The 18,796-nt window shown below is 39.0% G+C and overlaps 1 protein-coding gene across 2 annotated transcripts in view; it reads right to left on the bottom strand.

Annotated features, from left to right (window-relative positions):
* kcnj10a (potassium inwardly rectifying channel subfamily J member 10a) overlaps positions 1-16,564 on the bottom strand; it is a 31,251-nt gene extending 14,687 nt beyond the window's left edge. Inside the window, exons 1-5 of one of the 2 annotated variants that reach the window (XM_062994383.1) lie at positions 16,551-16,564; positions 4,247-4,606; positions 3,893-4,104; positions 2,632-2,763; positions 1,693-1,870 (exon numbers count right to left, since the gene is read on the bottom strand). In XM_062994383.1, the coding sequence (XP_062850453.1) occupies positions 1,693-1,870; positions 2,632-2,763; positions 3,893-4,104; positions 4,247-4,604 (880 nt within the window). In that variant the 5' untranslated portion in view covers positions 4,605-4,606; positions 16,551-16,564. Of the gene's footprint in view, positions 1-1,692; positions 1,871-2,631; positions 2,764-3,892; positions 4,105-4,246; positions 4,607-13,489; positions 13,579-16,550 lie in introns of those variants that run through there. The other variant, XM_062994382.1, reaches the window with a different exon arrangement.
* Between the last annotated feature and the right edge of the window lie 2,232 nt (positions 16,565-18,796).

The raw sequence follows: 18,796 nt of genomic DNA, 5'->3' as shown, positions 1-18,796 counted from the left end.
CTTTGCTGTCAGTATCTGGTGTGACCCCTCTTTGCAGCAATAACTGCAACTAAACGTTTCCGGTAACTGTTGATCAGTCCTGCACACCGGCTTGGAGAAATTTTAGCCCATTCCTCCGTACAGAACAGCTTCAACTCTGGGATGTTGGTGGGTTTCCTCACATTAACTGCTCGCTTCAGGTCCTTTCACAATATTTTGATTGGATTAAGGTCAGGACTTTGACTTGGTCATTCCAAAACATTAACTGTATTCTTCTTTAACCATTCTTTGTAGAACGACTTGTGTGCTTAGGGTCGTTGTCTTGCTGCATGACCCACCTTCTCTTGAGATTCAGTTCATGGACAGATGTCCTGACGTTTTCCTTAAGAATTCTCTGATATAATTCAGAATTCATTGTTCCATCAATGATGGCAAGCCGTCCTGGCCCAGATGCAGCAAAACAGGCCCAAACCATGATACTACCACCACCATGTTTCACAGATGGGATAAGGTTCTTATGCTGGAATGCAGTGTTTTCCTTTCTCCAAACATAACGCTTTTCATTTAAACCAAAAAGTTCTATTTTGGTCTCATCCGTCCACAAAACATTCTTCCAATAGCCTTCTGGCTTGTCCACGTGATCTGAAGCAAACTGCAGACGAGCAGCAATGTTCTTTTTGGAGAGCAGTGGCTTTCTCCTTGCAACCCTGCCATGCACACCATTGTTGTTCAGTGTTCTCCTGATGGGGGACTCATGAACATTAACATTAGCCAATGTGAGAGAGGCCTTCAGTTGCTTAGAAGTTACCCTGGGGTCCTTTGTGACCTCGCCGACTATTACACGCCTTGCTCTTGGAGTGATCTTTGTTGGTCGACCACTCCTGGGGAGGGTAACAATGGTCTTGAATTTCCTCCATTTGTACACAATCTGTCTGACTGTGGATTGGTGGAGTCCAAACTCTTTAGAGATGGTTTTGTAACCTTTTCCAGCCTGATGAGCATCAACGACTCTTTTTCTGACGTCCTCAGAAATCTCCTTTGTTTGTGCCATGATACACTACCACAAACATATGTTGTAAATAGCAGACTTTGATAGATCCCTGTTCTTTAAATAAAACAGGGTGCCCACTCACACCTGATTGTCATCCCATTGATTGAAAACACCTGACTCTAATTTCACCTTCAAATTAACTGCGAATCCTAGAGGTTCACATACTTTTGCCACTCACAAATATGTAATATTGGATCATTTTCCTCAATAAATAAATGACCAAGTACAATATTTTTGTCTCATTTGTTTAACTGGGTTCTCTTTATCTACTTTTAGGACCTGTGTGAAAATCTGATGATGTTTTAGGTCATATTTATGCAGAAATATAGAAAATTCTAAAGGGTTCACAAACTTTCAAGCACCACTGTACCAACCTGCGAGAATGAGGATGAGTACACCTACTGCAGCTACTGCATCTTTTCAAACTGCTGGTCATGGATATACACACATATCAAGGGGGGCATTTACTGCCCACACTGTACACACATCACAAATACCAACCAGTGTCATTAATGCATCTAGTGCATCTTTGTTTCATAATAAATGCAGGAAGAAACTGTAGTTTGTACATTTTTTGACAAGGAGACAAAAGTAACATTTACCTCAACTATTTAACCCTCTTTTTAAAACTTCCACCTTATTATTATATTAGATCCTCCTACCTTTGGTGGCCCAGGTGCGGAGGGGGCTGCTGTCATCTATAACATGATAAAAGGTGAGAGGAAGGATGAGGAAGGGGCTGTCGGTGGATGTGTCAACCTGAAAAGCTACATTCCTCTGGTCCAGACGAACTGTCTCACCCTCTTTTGTCAGAGATGTCTGCAGAAGTTTACCTGTTACCTGGATTAGAATTACAAATTATTATAATTTTATTATATTATTATATTTGGGATAATATGCTTCACTCCAAACACAAAGAGTTTAAGTTCCATTTTTGTTTCATGTGACCATTTCTCAAATGTTTAGATGAATATGTGCACTCCTTCTGTGCTTTTTATATGCAAGAGGTTGTTAAAGTTGTCCAGGAAAACCTTTTGAGTGGGAACAACAGAATCCATGAATATGCATGATATACAAATAACTCATGCAGACTTGCCATCACAATCCTTCCCCCTTTCCCCACCACGCCATTCATGCTATTACTCACGGTGTGCTGGACTTTTACAAAATCGAGAGGCCACATCATAAGGAGTCTAATTTAAATGATGTATCAAAGTAGCAACTTCATTTAACCACTTACTCTACCCACAATGCTTTGTGCTGCTGTGCAGTTCTGTTCTGTGGTTACTGTAGCTTCTTTATTTATTTGTATTGATCTCCCAGTATTAAGAATTAAATGCAGATGTGTCAATTATTGCAAAAACAAAGGAAGATTGTACAAAGTATTAAATGCAATTATAATATATAGGTCTAGTATATATACAGTATATAGTTTATAGTATAAACTAACTGCAGTTAAAGGTTGGAGTCTTCTCATTTCTTTCAGTGTGAGGATAAAGATACATTTATTAAATCCCTTTTTGCTAATCTTTGGCAGGGAGCCAATAATTGTGGATTGTGATTGCACATACACATACACACATGCTCATACACACACTTACCTGACAGCCCAAAAGCAGACTCTTGCGCATGTTGGCTACACGGATCATGAGACATGGTTGTCCCTCATGATTGGCCACAACAGCATGTTGACTGAACTTTACAGTTTCTCCTCGCTTCTTCGGCCGAGCTACCTACACAAAGCACAAGCATTACAACTGCATCACTATACATACTGTACATACTATTAAACAACACCATAAATCTTATTTAGAGGAAAGCAAAACATAAGAGTTTGAGTGAGTCATCCTTCATATTTTTAACAAGTGTGCAAGTACACATGAGAACTGTACTGCTTGAATGGTTTGATGCCTATAAATATTATTTAAATCATATAACATGGCCTTTACAGTCACCAGACCTCAACCCAGTTTTCACCCTTGAAAGATTTCAGCATGTTAAAGAGGACTTACTCTGGTGGCTCTTGATGGTCAGATACATTAGGCTTTGTGTTAATTTATTGCTTGAAACTTGAAAGTTTTATTTTGTTTTGTCCACTCTATTAGACAGTCCTATGTAGTTGGTCCACCTTGTAGATGTAAAGTCAGAGACAATCGCTCATCTATTGCTGCTGTTTGAGTTGGTCATCTTCTAGACCTTCATCAGCGGTCACAGGACGCTGAATATATTTTTGGTTGGTGGACTATTCTTAGTCCAGCAGTGACAGTGAGGTGTTTAAAAACTCCATCAGCATCGCTGTGTCTTATCCACTCATACCAGCACAACACACACTTACACACCACCACCATGTCAGTGTCACTGCAGTGCTGAGAATGATCCACCACCCAAATAATACCTGCTCTGTGGTGGTCCTGGGAGAGTCCTGACCATTGAAGAACAGCATGAAAGGGGGCTAACAAAGCATGCAGAGAAACAGATGGACTACAGTCAGTTATTGTAGACCTACAAAGTGCTTCTATATGGTAAGTGGAGCTGATAAAATGGACAGTGAGTGTAGAAACAAGGAGGTGTATATACAGTATCAGCCTAATATGGTACTAGTCTTAGGGCACTAGACTGGTATGCTTGGGGAGGGGTGGATGTTAAGGATGTTAAGACTTTATAAACTAAAGGTCATTGTAGGGTTCAAGCCCCACTACCACTAAGTTGCCACTGTTGGCCCCTGAGAAGGTACTTAACACTCAATTGCACTGTACCTAGCTACAATTATACCTTGCTTTGAATAAAGACTTCTGCTAATTGTATTAAATATAAATGTATTTTGGTCTGTAAAAGAATTGAATAAAATTGATTTGGCTTTACCTTAGCAAGAAAGGTCCCTGTAATGAAGATCTCCATCACCATGGTGATGACTAGCTGCACAATAAGGAGGATTATGGCGACTGGGCATTCCTCTGTAATACAGCGGAAACCGTAGCCAATTGTAGTTTGAGACTCCAGTGAGAAGAGAAAGGCAGCTGTCAACGTCTGTACCTGCATCACACAAGGGGTGTGGTTGGATGGTGGGTCGAATTCTGCAAGATGAGAGAACATAAAGTCATGTTATACTATTTTCTATTTGTTAACATTGTCTGCACAGTTTATTTACAGTATGTCCAGAATATTCCTACAGTATATCAAATAGAATTATTTCTTCCTGTCTGAGGTCATTCTCACCCAGCAAGTCTCCATGCACCAGTGCCACCAGGTACCACAGAAGTCCAAAGGCAAACCAGGTGCCCGCGAAGGTGGCCGAGAATAGGAAGAGCTTGTACCGCCACTGCATGTCCAGAAAGGTCGTCCATAGGTCACGTAGGTAAAGAGCACCACGTCCGCTGACATGCTCAATGCGCACGTTGCTCCGCCCATCTTTAGAGAGTACACGCCTACGCCTCCTCAGTGCTGCCTGACCACCCCCTGTGGTACCACCACTCCCTCCACCAAGCAGAGGCTTCAAGATCTCTGTCTGCGTCTGAGAGTGGCACACTTTCTGAGGAGAGGATTTGCGGGATGATGGGGGAGTGGACGAAGTCATGGCTGGAGAGAAGTACACAGTACACTATTAAAAATGATGTAAACATTATGTTTAAGTTATAAATACTATTATGTGTTTGCACTTTGCATTTTAACACATTTTGTAAACAATATTATCATACTCATTTAATACAATCCTTTTAAGGTTTTTCGTCCTGTGAGGGCACTGGGGCACAGCCCCAAGTGCTGTTACACAAAAAAAAGTATTAACTTTTAATCAGAAATAAATACTAACACTATAATATTCTGGGTGAGAGAAAAAATTACGAAGTAAGCAACCCTAACTAACTGTAAATGTATTTATGTGAGTATTTATGTGTTATTTTAGTATATGGGTGGATATGCAGCACAAATTGGATATAAGCTGAAATGTAATTAAAATAAGACAGGTATCTTGCAGTTTGAACAACTAAAACCCACACTGGAACTCTTTTTGGGCAGTCATAGCCTAGTGGTTAAGGTACTGGACTACTAATCAAAAGGTCACTGTTTGGCACCCAGGTGGCGCAGCAGGATATTCTGCTAGCACACCAGCGCAGAGATTCTGAAATCCTGGGTTCGAAACTCGCCGTTGCCACCAGTCTGCTGGGCGCCATCTGGCAGGCATAATTGGCAGTGCCTGTAGCAGATACTAATTGGCCACAATATCTGCGGGGGTGTGGACTATGTGTGGGTGGGATCTTCATACACTATGTAAGGACCCTGATTGGCGGAAGAGACGCCTGTGCAGAATGCAGGGACGAGAAGAGGAGGGCTGTGCACGTGTCGGAAGAGGCGTGTGCAGCGACGTGCTCTCCTCGGATGCAATCTGGTATCTCTTAGCAGCAGACAAATTGGGTGCACTAAATTGGGAGGAAAATGGCGAGAAAATGCATAAAAAAGGTCACTGTTTTAAGTCCAACCACGGACAGGTTGTCCTTGATGGGCCCTTGAGCAAGGCCTCTAACCCTCAATTGCTTAGAAAGTATACTGTCATAGTAATGTAAGTTGCTTTAGATTAAAAAAAGGATCTGCAAAATGCCAAAAAGGGATCCAATTTGATGTGTCATTTAAAGTTTTTAACAAGTGAAAGATTTGCGACTGTGCCCCTGTGCACAAACTGAGGTTCATATGAACTTCAAATTAATGCCCATGTTTTTTGAAATAGGATCCAACAACATATTGGTCAAGCGTCCAGATACTTTTGACCATTCAGCATTCTTTTGATCATTGTCTCTAATGAATTGAGGTGTTGTTTTATCTGTCATCAGTCAGGAGCTCCAGTGACCTCCAGTCCCATGGTGATGTAAAACTTTCTTTACAAAATAACAAAACTGAAGGTTAGGAAGTGACCAGAACTCCTCTGTAAGGCTTTACAGCAGTTTACCTGGGCTGTGAAAATCTCATCATCTGAGCAGCATTACAAACACCAGTGCCAATGTGATAGCATCTCAGACAATGTGGCGCCCACAGCATGACCCTAAAATTGACACTCCCTCCCCACTGAAGAAGTGCACATCTAATACCCCTAGCAGGCATTTGGTGGCACTGAACCACTGTTCATACAGGGTGTCTAAAGTAGGTACTGTTGATGGTATCAAAGCAGGGCAACTTTTTCTCTTGAGGTTTCTGGAAAAGAGGGTTACATTGACACCCCTGGACCCAGGGGTCCTGCTGTTGTCTGCTGCTTTCCATTTAGATGCCCAGCTGCTGTGGCAAATAACGTGGGCTTATTAAGACATGCAAGGCAGCTGGCCTCTTCATTTTTTCTATTTCTTTTACCACAGTCTCACATTTTATTTAGTCTTAATCTGACACAAGGGTAGCTTATTCAGTAACCAAGCCCAGAGTAAAACAGTGGGTTAGGGACAGAGAGGGAAAGCTTAAAGAAGAGATTTATGCTCAAAGCAAGCTGTAATGAATACCTAGAACAAGTGTTCAAATCATTTCAATTACAAATTACATTAGAAATGACAAATGATAGAAATTATTTTTTATATATGGCTATATAATTCAAAACTGCCCAGTAGATTACTCAGAGACCAAAAACCAGAAGTGTTTAAAGCATATTTCTTAAACAACATAGTTCATCTTTTTTATTCTTTTGTCAACACTAAGAAAGTACCAGCAGCTTTGTGCTACCCACTTAGCCACCGTCCCACCATACCAGCAGCTTTAACATACACAAAAATGTATGGCCGTTTCTGAAATGGGTCACTACACCTACACTGGTTAAGTTTGCTGTAAAAGAAAAAAGAGTGCAGGCAACTGCACTGGCAGAAAGTCAAGCATGGCATCACGGCCTCAGAGAATAGCAGGTTGCCAACAGAGGAGCCCGCAACTCTGTGATAAAAAAAACCATAATAAATAGAAACACTTCCACTTCCAAGTGTATTAACACTAAACACAGCACATCAGTTACCTGCAGCCTCATGCACCCGCTGTTAACCATAAAAAGCAATGCAAAGGGGCATGATTTTGTAACCATTTACATTTTCGGCATTTGGCAGATGCTTTTTTCCAAAGTGACTTACAGTACTGTGACAGTATACGGTCTTGCTCAAGGGCCCGAAAGTGACAGGCTGGCAGTGGCGGGGCGTGAATCAGCAACCTTTTGCTTACCAGTCCAGTTCCTTAACAGCTAGGCTAACCAGACCAAGCCAATCAACCCCCCGCCCAATTCTCACAGCAGGCGGGCCCTTCACAATATATTAAATAGACAATCTGACACAATAATTGTAGTGATTGGCACCACATGAACAAAAGTAAAGTTTTTTTTTCTATTCCATTTCCTTTTTTTACCCATTTTCTTTATTTATACCCCGAAATTCAACTACACTCTGTTCTCCATTACAATCACGGCATGTCTTGGGTTAGCCCAGTTTCATTACACTGTGTTCCTCAGTACCATAATACTCTCTCTCTCTCTCTTTCTCTCTCTCTCCCACACACACACACACTGTTTCTCTCTCTCGCTGTTGCTCTTGCTTTTTCTTACACTGAGGATATGAATAGGTATCTGTCTGCCTCTCTGTGCTCTGAATACTAACACTGGATAAAGGAGGAGGGGGCAGCTCTCTGAAAGCCACGTGTTACCGGCAGAATGTACACACAGCTGATCTTTGAACTCCAGCAATTATGCACCCACACACACGCATACACACATACTGTTACTGTACGCACATTTGTACAGACTTAAGCACAAGAATATTATATTGCATTTGATTTACATATTCAGTCATATAGTAAAGTAAATATCAAGTCAAGTCAATTTTATTTGTATAGCTTTTTACAATAGACATTGTCTCAAAGCAACTTTACAGAATCCAGGACCAACAGATCAAAAACCTCTGTTGGTATACCCCTGAATTATAGTCCCATGAAGTACTAACAGCTCTGCTTTTCAACTATAAAACCCATTTTCCAGACAATCTGAGACATTTTGAAAGAATCAGTGATTTTGAACCGTTGTTGAACTGACAAAAAGATTTCTGATATTTTCAGTAGGGGTGATTGCATGTGAAAGTGGTCTATTATGCATGTAAAAGTGGTTAATAAAAAAACTTTATTAACTTAATTGTATTTTTAAAATACAAACAAATTTAGAAACCTCCATACCATGACAGATGTTTGCCTTTGCACCTTTTGCTGATAACAGTCATTTCGGTTGTTGACATGGAGAACTTGACATCAGTTTTTTTTTAACAAGCTGAAACATGGACTCATCTGACCACAGCACACATTTCCACTGTTTTTGGTCCACCTGAGATGAGATCAGGCCCAGTGGCATTTGTGTATAGTATTTGTGTAAACAAGTTTGAGGTTGCCTTTCTTGATGCAGCGATAGACTGTTAAGTGACAATGGTTTTCCAAAGATGAAATCCGAAGATGTTTTTTCTTATGCAATGCTGTCTGAGGACTCAAATGACACATGCATTCAAAAGTGTTTAATTGTCTTGTCCTACACTAACTAAGAGTTTTCTGGATTTCCTCAATTATTTTACAAGATGTTTTATGTTAAATGTTACAAGAGAATGTATTTTCAATCTTTCATCGAGAATTTCTTTACTTAAATTACTTTGTATGCAAAGGCGCCTCTGATGGATTTTTTTACCCAATCATGATTCCCTTACCTGTTACCAATTCACCTGCTTATTGTGGAATGTGGGGTGGCACGGTAGCTCACTGGGTAGCACTATTGCCTGACGGCAAGAAGGACCTGGGTTTGATTCCCAGGTGGGGCGGTCCGGGTCCTTTCTGTGTGAAGTTTGCATGTTCTCCCGTGTCTGTGTGGGTTTCCTCCGGGAGCTCTGGTTTTCCCCCACAGTCCAAAAACATGCAAGTGAGGTGAATTGGAGACACTAAATTGTCCATGACTGTGTTTAACATTAAACATGTGAACCGATGAATCTTGGGTAATGAGTAACTACCTGTTCTGTCATGAATGTAACCAAAGTTTTTTTTTCCTATTTTATTTATGCTATTTCTCCCATTTTCTCCCAATTACGTGTAGTCAGTTTGTCTTCCGCTGCTGGGGGATCCCTGATTGCAGTCGTGGTGGATATATTGCTGTTCACGCCTCCTCCGACCCGCGTGCAGCCCTTAGAGGAACCCTTTTTTACCCATGCACTCTGCACAGGCACCTCTCTATCTGCCCCCCACAGACCCCACCCACATAGTCCGGCCATCCCGCCCTAGCAGAACCGTGTCTGCTGCAGGCACTGCCAATTATGCCCACTAGATGGTGCCCAGCCGACCTGTGGTAATGCTGAGTTTCGAACCGAGTTAAGAATGTCGCCGCTGGTGTGCTAGCAGAATAACCTGCTGCGCCACCTGGGTGTTAAATGTTTTTTGAGTGTGTGGCAGACATAAATTTAGACTTTGTTTATATTTACCAAATACAATCAAGTTGATCAACCAAAACATTAGTCATTTCTTTGTACCTATGTCAGCTAAATAAAGGTTTGAGAGAATTAACAAATCATAAATTCTTCTTTGTATGCATTTTATAAAATGTCTTAATTTTTCCATAAGGTTTGTAGATCAGAATATCCTGATTTAAGATTTCTATGCCAAGTGTATCTGTCAAAATGCAAAGACTAATGTATAGCCAGAACATTGCAGATTTTCTCTATTCAGTCTTACAGCCTATACTTCTATTTAAAAAACCTTATGGTTTGTGAATGCAGGTTCAGGCAACATAAAAGTCATGCAGGGATTGTAGAGGTTAATGCTCAAACTTTGTCACTTCTGACTCTTCCTCTTACTTTCTCTCCTCTCTCAACCCCTCATTCCATTCCTCACATCTCTCACTCTGTGTCCTGCACGCACAACAATCTTTTGTTTCAAAAGGAGATGAAAGGGACAAAAGCCACTATTGAAAAATACGACACAGCGTGCAGAGCGAAAGACAGTATTTGAATTTGCGCCAGTTGTGAAAGGGGAGAAAGAGAACATGTGGATATATGAATTAAAAACCCAGATCGGTTCATCAGTATTCTGCACTGCATTCCAGCACACTTCTCGTTTCTGCTCACCCCAACAAAAAGTCAGTCAATCACCACTCAACCTCCACTCAATGTTCACACGACTTCCTTACAATTTAAATCTCCACATGGTCTTGTGATATCCATACTTTTCTCTTATCTTCTTTAGACTAACACTACACAACAGTTATGCAAGAAAAAGACTTTAATATGCAGTGGGTTTACAAAAAACACATAAAAAAGAAGCACCTTTAAATGACTAGATCCCAAAAATTAACACCTTCACTGACAATTACCACTTTAATTCATAACAAATTAAAGCAATTTTTAAACTATTTTGCCTACGAATATTTTTGGTTATTATATTGTAAATTATATTTAAAGCATGCCTAAGGATGTTTTTAATCTACAATTACTACAGCCAACTGCAAATATAGTGGGGGATCAATAAATTGGTTGTTATCATGTCAACAAATTAGTTTACATGGGGAAACAACCAGAGAAAGAAGTTTAAAATAATCTGGAGCAAAATATTGTCTAGCAGCTGTGCAGCTGTTTTAGAAACACAGGTCATAAAATTAACACACAACTTTTTCATCAGTGTGCCTCTTGCACAGCATCTTTTGGAGAAAGGTCTACTGTAGGGACCCTAAGAAAGACCAAGCCAGTCATCCCTTATCCAATGAAGGCTTCCAAGCCCAGACAAATCAAAATAGCAAAAGGAAAAATACCAAAAATATACACATTCTACAATAAGACCAAAGGAAGTGTAAACACCATGGACCAGATGCTTGGCACATACAGCTGCACGTGCCAAACACAGAGGTGGCCCATGGTGATGTAGTACAACCTTTTTGACATCTCCACAATGAATGCCTACACCTTTTTTACAGCTCAGCACCCTGAATTCTATAGTGGCAGCACAAATGCTCAATGACGCCTACTCAATGAGATCTTGTTTGTCCCAATTGTATACAGTAAGGACATACACACACACACAAATACACACAATGATTATTTACATTTTCGTTGCTGTTCTGTGCAATTCAGTTAATCAAACTTTTTAATATTTCAAATCTCAAAGTTGAAATGTGAATGTTAAAGGTTAAAAAGTAAAAAAGAGAATTTTTTTAGCATAAAATAATTTCTGTGATGACCAAAATATGTTTTCTATATGCTGAATCCTATTAAAATGTTAATAAAAAGCATAAAAACTAAAGTTTATCATAAGTTAAGAGCGCAACTTGACAGTGCAGCTGATAGCCTTTGTGCTGCACAACTCCAGCAATCTAAGTTTAATTCCCAGTTCCAGTTATTGTCTGTGTGGGTAGGTTGATTGGCTTTTCTACATTGCCTCTAGTTGTAAATGAGTTGGAAAACTAGTACTATGCTTTATCATATTATTTTCAAAATCCAAATGTTACTTTGTGCTGTCTTAACTAATTTGTTTAATGTTATTGGTGTTACATAGTGACATTCACATCGAGTTTAACAGATTTTAGCTGTGACAACTCGATGGACAACATGGAGGGTTCCTATATCTACATTTACATTTTTGGCATTTAGCAGACACTTTTATCGAAAGTGACTTACAGTACTGTGACAATATACTGTCTAAGCAATTGAGGGTTAAGGGCCTTGCTCAAGGGCCCAACAGTGGCAACCTGACAGTGGTGGGGCTTGAACCAGCAACCTTTCGATTACTAGTCCAGTACCCTAACCACTAGGCTACAACTGCCCTATAAAAGTAACAAATGTTTCATACAAATGGTAAAAGCATCATATTTATACAATTTGCACAGTAAAAATAGTGTAATGCTTCAAATGCTAGAACACAGTGAACAATTGTGAACGACTTAGATTGAATTTACATTGAATTGAGATGAAGAGGCAAACAAGAAATAAAAATGCCACCCTAAAGCCTTTGGATAGGTAACAGTTTCTACTTTCAAAAATATTTTTCACTGCTCCAGCTGGTTTATTGTACAGTACTTTTAAATTCTAACAGGCAACTAACAATTTTATCCCGTAAACATCTGGCTAGTTAGATCTTGCTAATATAAAAGATATGCAGTTAAAATATGAACAATACCTGAATGGGGCTGTGCACAGTCTGTGTCTGACAGATTGATTTGGGGACTTGAAATATCTTAAACACTATATACACAACGCTACTGTAAATCAGTTGTACTTAATTTTACTAATGTGTACATACTTTCTCACATAATTCCTGCTGATGTATCTCACCTCAAAATGTTATACCTTATTTATATACCCTTCGGCTCTTCCTTTTTACTGTGTCACCAACAATGGACACCACCAATATGTTTTTACAAATATATGTACTTATTGTCTAATAAATTTCTGTGTGAAATACATCCAAGACTTCATTACACTCGTTTCTCAAAGTGAATAATTTTGTTATTTAATACAGTTTTAAATTATGCTAGCCCACTACTGCTGAGATCTGGGATTCCAAACTTTATAGCTGTGCTATTGATCGGTTGGGCATCAGCACAGATTTGATTGGCTAATGTCCCTGGTCGAAACAGCCTAGCCAACGGTGGTGCACTTGTCAGTTTGCTACTGTTGCAGGTCACAAGCCCAAATAAAAATAGGAGGGCAGCATAAAAAAAAAGCATCCGGCATGAAAACTGTGTCATGAAAAGTCTGATATGCTGACCAGATCTGCTATCATGACCCCTAAATACAGGCAAAAAAGTCTAAATGATAAAGTAATGAAGCAACATAGGCTAAGCCCTGTGCTAAGCTTGCCTTTTAAGTTGTTAAAAGGGTTGTATATGATTTAAGTCATCTAAAATATGAGTTTGCAAATGCAAGACCATGTAATACTTACAAATTAGTAAAGCATTGCTTGTGTTTACTGGTTGTAAAAGCTTTCTTTACCTGTTAGCTGGGCGGCACGGTGGCTAAGTGAGTAGTACTGTTGCGTCACAGCAAGAAGGTCCTGAGTTCAATCCTCAGATGGGGCGATCCAGGTGCTTTCTGTGTGGAGTTTGCATGTTCTCCCCGTGTCCGCGTGGGTTTCCTCCGGGAGCTCCGGTTTCTTCCCACAGTCCAAAGACATGCAGTCAGGTAAATTGGAGACACTAAATTGTCCAAGACTGTGCTTGATATTAAACTTGTGAACTGTGTAACGAGTAACTACCGTTCCTGTCATGAATGTAACCAAAGTGTTAAAATCCTAATAAACAAACATACCTGTTAGCTTTTTAGTCTTGTATCACCTGTGCAAAGCTAAATAAGGACGTTGTGTGTTTTTGTATTGAAGACTCATTTGAATTTGAGTTAGTTACCTTAATCAGCCAAAATAATTATCATACTGTATATTGGCTTTGAATAATGCTGCAAGTTTAACATACACACAGATTAGATTAGTTAATTATTCTGTATGACTTACCTTGTGATTCTTGATAGTTGCTTGATGTACAAGAAAACAGATTTTTCTTTATTCTCTGTCACTGAGTCAGTGATGAAGAAAGAAAGATGGATCAGGTCAAGCAGATCTGAGAGCAGCGGAACTGAGATAACATGTCCACACAGTGCAGGACACTCAGCAAACTCAACATTTTATCAAAATAAAAAATATATTTAGTTATATACCTAAAATTTATAAGCAAAAACAAGATCTATAAAAGTTTCATTAGATGATGGTGTCAATCGGTGCCACTCTTGGCTGGTTGTTAGAGATTATTATGTAATGCTATGCGCTCTCTCTCTGTCTGTCTCTCTCTCTCTCTCTGTATCTCTCCTTTCTTCTCGAATAGTTAAACTTTTGAAAAGTTTTCTACCAGCTTCAAATAAACCGTTCTCCTCAGGTCTTCATTAAGAAAAATCCTGCTTGTCTTCCCTATCTCAGCACCTTTTCTATTTTTCTATCCATTAATTCTGCTCCTCCTCTGGCCTTCTCTCTCTCTTTCTCTATCTCTCTCCGTCTTTCTTTCTCTCCCACTGTTTGGGCTGAAAGGAGTCGTTGTTGGGTGCTGCTTGGCTATTCAGCCTCCGTAAACTTTTCATGTTCATTTAAATAAGCTGAAATGTGAGTGTGTAAATCACTGTTGTTCTGTTGATGTTATAGTGAACAGTGATACTGAATCAGTTCCACTTCGAGTTTGAACATTTGCAGCATTTTTACAGACAGAGATGAATTGGCCTAATTCTGATTGTTACATTAAATTGGATGAGATTGTATTACAATAACAATAATATATTAGGGATGTAACGATGCACCACAAGGCAGTTAAAAATTGGTGCACGTGTGCCACAATTCGAATCGGTAATTTATGTAAAATGAATCAATATTCACTTTAAACAGCAGAGGGCACTGGCGCTATTCACCTCGCCTGGTTGACATCACTACACAGAGTTGTACGATATTTTCCAGCCAAATTTATTTATGTGAGGATATTTCCTTTATTTGTATTTTTAGAAATAATGAAAGGAAACTTTGTCATAATTTGTTTTCAATTTCATTTTGTTTAAACAATCGGGAAAAAATCGTATAGTGAACCCAGTATCGTGAATCGTATCGTATTGTGGGTAAAGTGTATCTTTACATCCCTATAATATACATATTATTAGTTGTCTGTATGTGTAGCCTTTTTTGGATGTTTTTTTTTTATTTCATTTAATTTTCATGTTTGTCCCTTGATTTATCCTGGTCAGGGTTGTAGTGGGTCTGGTTTCCCCCGAAACGACTGGATGCGATGCCCTAACACACCCCTAATATCATGGGCCTCGGTCATCCTTCTACTGACATAGTCAATCATGTCTGTATGTAACTGTTCAAACCCTGGATTCCAGCGGTAGTAGGCCAGCCTATTTTACTACTACGCCACCCAAGCTCCAGACCTGATAAGAAATTACTTAAGGTAAAATCTAAAAGTCTCCTTTAATATTTGTATTTAAGTATTAAACGTACTTTATATTTAAACACTGCAAAACACCAGTGGAGTCTTTTTTAATAGAGAGTTTGAATTAAATAGGTTTTGAATTATTTAGGTATGCTGAGGAAAGTAGAAAATACAAACCCCATGGAGAAGTATAAAATTGTAATTTGTAATTATAAACAAATTTAGAATTTAGACAAAGTTAGGGCAGAAGAATGTTACCACAGTTACATCATCTTTTTAATTAATGACACTTTTTAATGGTTTTTCTTTAACAGAAATCACAGATTTTTTTTATATTTTGTTTTTATGCATTTTTCTCCCCTTTTTCTCCCTTTAGTGTGTATAATTGCCCGATTTCGTCATGCTTTCTCTCCACTCTGATTACCTCCTCTGCTCTGATTGGGGAGAACAAAGCTAACCCATGCCCCCTCCAACACGTGGGCAGCATGCCGTATGCATCTTGTCACCTACACTTTGACGAGTGCAGTGCGGATCAGCACTGTGTACAGAGAGACACACCCTGATTGACACCCATCTCTGTGCAGGCACCATCAATCAGCCAACAGAGGTTGTAATTGCATTAGTTATGAGAGAGTCCCTATCTGGCTTTTTTAAATATCCCACCCCTACCTGAACAACAGGCCAATCATTGTTTATGTGGGTGCTCAGACCAGGTACGATACGATGTATTCGAGATCCCAGCTCTGATTACAGCGTGTGTTTTTTACCGCTGTGCCACCTGAGCAGCCTACAGATTTTTGTTTTCACTGCATTTTACAAAATGTCCCAACTTGTCCCAAAAATCAGGTTCATATATACATGGCAGCAGCTCCTCAAATCAGAATCTGTTCTTTTAAGCCTGATTAAGTTGTCTCATGCCTGAGAACCAATGACTCTTGACACATAGATTAAGCTGGGTATAGGTTCATTGGCTCATCTTTTCAAGCTTGAGCATGAATGAGTACCATTAGATTTGATATGGAGTCTTTTACAACTAAAACATGCTAGCCCACCAGAGTTAGCGTCTTAGCTCGGCTACTGTAAGGCCAGATGCCTATACAGACAATGATTGGCTCATCCAAGTGTGGACATGCTGGTGAGGATTTCTTATAACTGGTTGAATATTGACCTTCGCTGGCCAGTTGATGGTGCCTGTACAGAGACGGGGGATAATGGAGGTCAGTGTGTGACTCTCTGTGTGCAGTACGGATTTCCATATGAACCTGCCCTAATGCACGTGAAACATCTCAAATTGGTTAGCAAGAAACAGTCCAAATAAACAATTTCTCTATGTGCTTGACCTCAGAATATCCATGTAAGCAGAGGATTTCTGGACTTTAAAAGACAGGATGTGACCTTTCTTTGAGAAGAGAAATAGGAGATCTAGAGGACGAGGAGGAAGGAAGAAGTAAGAAAGTGAAGAACAAAGCAGGTCAAAGCAATTCTTGGCTTTGATACAGCTTGGTTTGGAAAGGGTCTTTCCCTCTTTCCTTCCCTCTTTTTGTTGAACCTTCTCCTTGGCTTTGCACATCTTTTGTATTTACATCACATGGTCACCCGCTCACTCACTCGCTCTCTTTGGACTTCTCTTGGGCTGTTGATATTCAGAATTCGCTGTGTCCATTTAGCGACCCCTTCTCTGCAACTTGTCCCAGGATCCCTAAACAGAAAAAAAATAGTACACACACACACACACACACACACATACACATTCATGCACACTCAGCAAAAGACAAGGTGCACAGCAAACTGTGAGGCAAACCCTTTGTACTACATTACTCACCTCACACACACACACACCACCACACACACAGGGGGACCTTCATTCACAAGTTTTTTCAAACCTTTTCTGAATGGAACACATTAGTTTTCTACTGACCAAAAAGATAGATTGTCTTTAAACAGATGGTGTGTGTGATCCAGATGGCCAGTCTTACTTTCTGTCACAGGGAGTACCTCACCAGAGATTCATGCGCTTCTACTTCAGTGGGTCTCCAAGACGACTTTGGTTTATTGGTGTAATCAGATCGCTCCGGATGCCAAGGCCTCAGCTAAGTGTTGTCTGTGCTGTTCACTTTCTTTTGAAACTGCACACTTTTTGGTTTGTATTTCCGGTAAACAAAAGACAGACACTTCTAAACCTGCTTCTGCAGAGCCTGAGTTGTCATGAGTAAACATGTGCTTTCCTGTATTTCTAAAACTGTGTCTGCATCCTGTGTGGTTTTTACTTACAATTCTGAGCATTTGGAAAAGTATTTCATATGCTGCAAACAAGAAAAATTCTGTTGCAAGGAGACATTTGTGAACATCATGAAATTACCCTCAAGCATGCATTAAAGGTTAAAGTGAACTATTAAAACAGTGGAGTCATTTGTTATCATTTTAACCATATGATAACGGATGATAAAGGATATTTAACATGAGAGTTTGTCATGTTTCCATTTGAGTAATGCAGGGTCCTATAATATGACTCACAGGAGAGATGTAAACACAACCAGGAGTCCAGCTCAGATTTGTTTTCCAGGTGTAAAATATACTTGCTTTGATTAAATTATTCTTTATATATTTCATGGGTTTTTTAAATATTGATTAGTTCACCTTTTCTACTTCTAAAAAGTGAACTGATCTTCATGCCAGTCATAACAGACAAAAATATTTTGCATGACCCAATAAACCACAAGCATTAAAGGGTATTGGAAATTTAATGGGATAAGGTCAGCATTGGTCAATCAGCTAAAGATAAATACAAGTTGAATATTGCAACAAAAACTGTGACCCAAAATACACACATTAATTTATAATAGAATAGTTTAAAAAGAGGATTAGTGTTTTGGAATGACCAAGTCAGAGACCAGAATATTAACTGAGAATATTTGACATAAAGCATAAGGTATGGTCTAGACTCTACAGTACTTCCTTCCATTGTGTAAGCCTTATTAGCAGCTACAGATGCTATTGTAATGCATATAAGATTTTTGTTAACTTTTGATTACTGAAATAATTACAATATGTTTTCTCCACCATCATTTCCTTTATTATTGACTATTTTGTCTAATAAACTATAGTATAATAGCATTTGCGACAAAGCAACAGTTTAGCCATCGACGAGATATTCTGTCGTCAGATTCTTGTGTCCTTTAATGAGCTCTGACTTAATTACACATGTGGCAGTAATTTCATCTTCAAAGAAATACACAGGATTGTACTTTGGAAGACTAACTGAAAACTGACACTATAAAGTCATCTATCTGAATGATATATAATGTAATATTTGTCCTGTATGCATGAGTGTCCATGTCTGGTCTCTTTGTTTTTTTACCCATGATGAGCAAAAGTGTATTTTTGTAATGTTCTAAATATTCTAAATATGTAAATTTGTGCTGTATTCTTTCTTACTGAAATGTTGTTAATATATTGAATATTTGTAAATATTCTGTAATTTTTTCAGATGTAAATAATGTAGTCTTTCATGTTTTTTATGTCATATAATTTACTTACTAACCCCCTCCCACACACATACATTAACACCCCACACTCACATACCTTCTATAAATAAATATATAAATATTACATACATTAATATTCTCTTACCTTTATACTGTATTTGTCCCTTGTCTTTTACCTATATGCTCATGGTTGAACCGTAAACTTTACTGTAAACATTAAACATCAGAAAAGGTGACTATGAACTATTCTTAAACTGTAACCAGTAAGTTGACTAAAAGTGTCAAAACTGAATTTCACAGTTCATCAATATTATGCTTACAGTTGAACTGTAAACTTCACAGTCCATATTATCAAACACTGGAAGAGGT

Source organism: Trichomycterus rosablanca, chromosome 4, assembly GCF_030014385.1.
Source record: "Trichomycterus rosablanca isolate fTriRos1 chromosome 4, fTriRos1.hap1, whole genome shotgun sequence".
Classification (NCBI taxonomy): Eukaryota; Metazoa; Chordata; class Actinopteri; order Siluriformes; family Trichomycteridae; genus Trichomycterus; species Trichomycterus rosablanca.
This window is presented reverse-complemented; position numbering and strand designations above follow the sequence as displayed.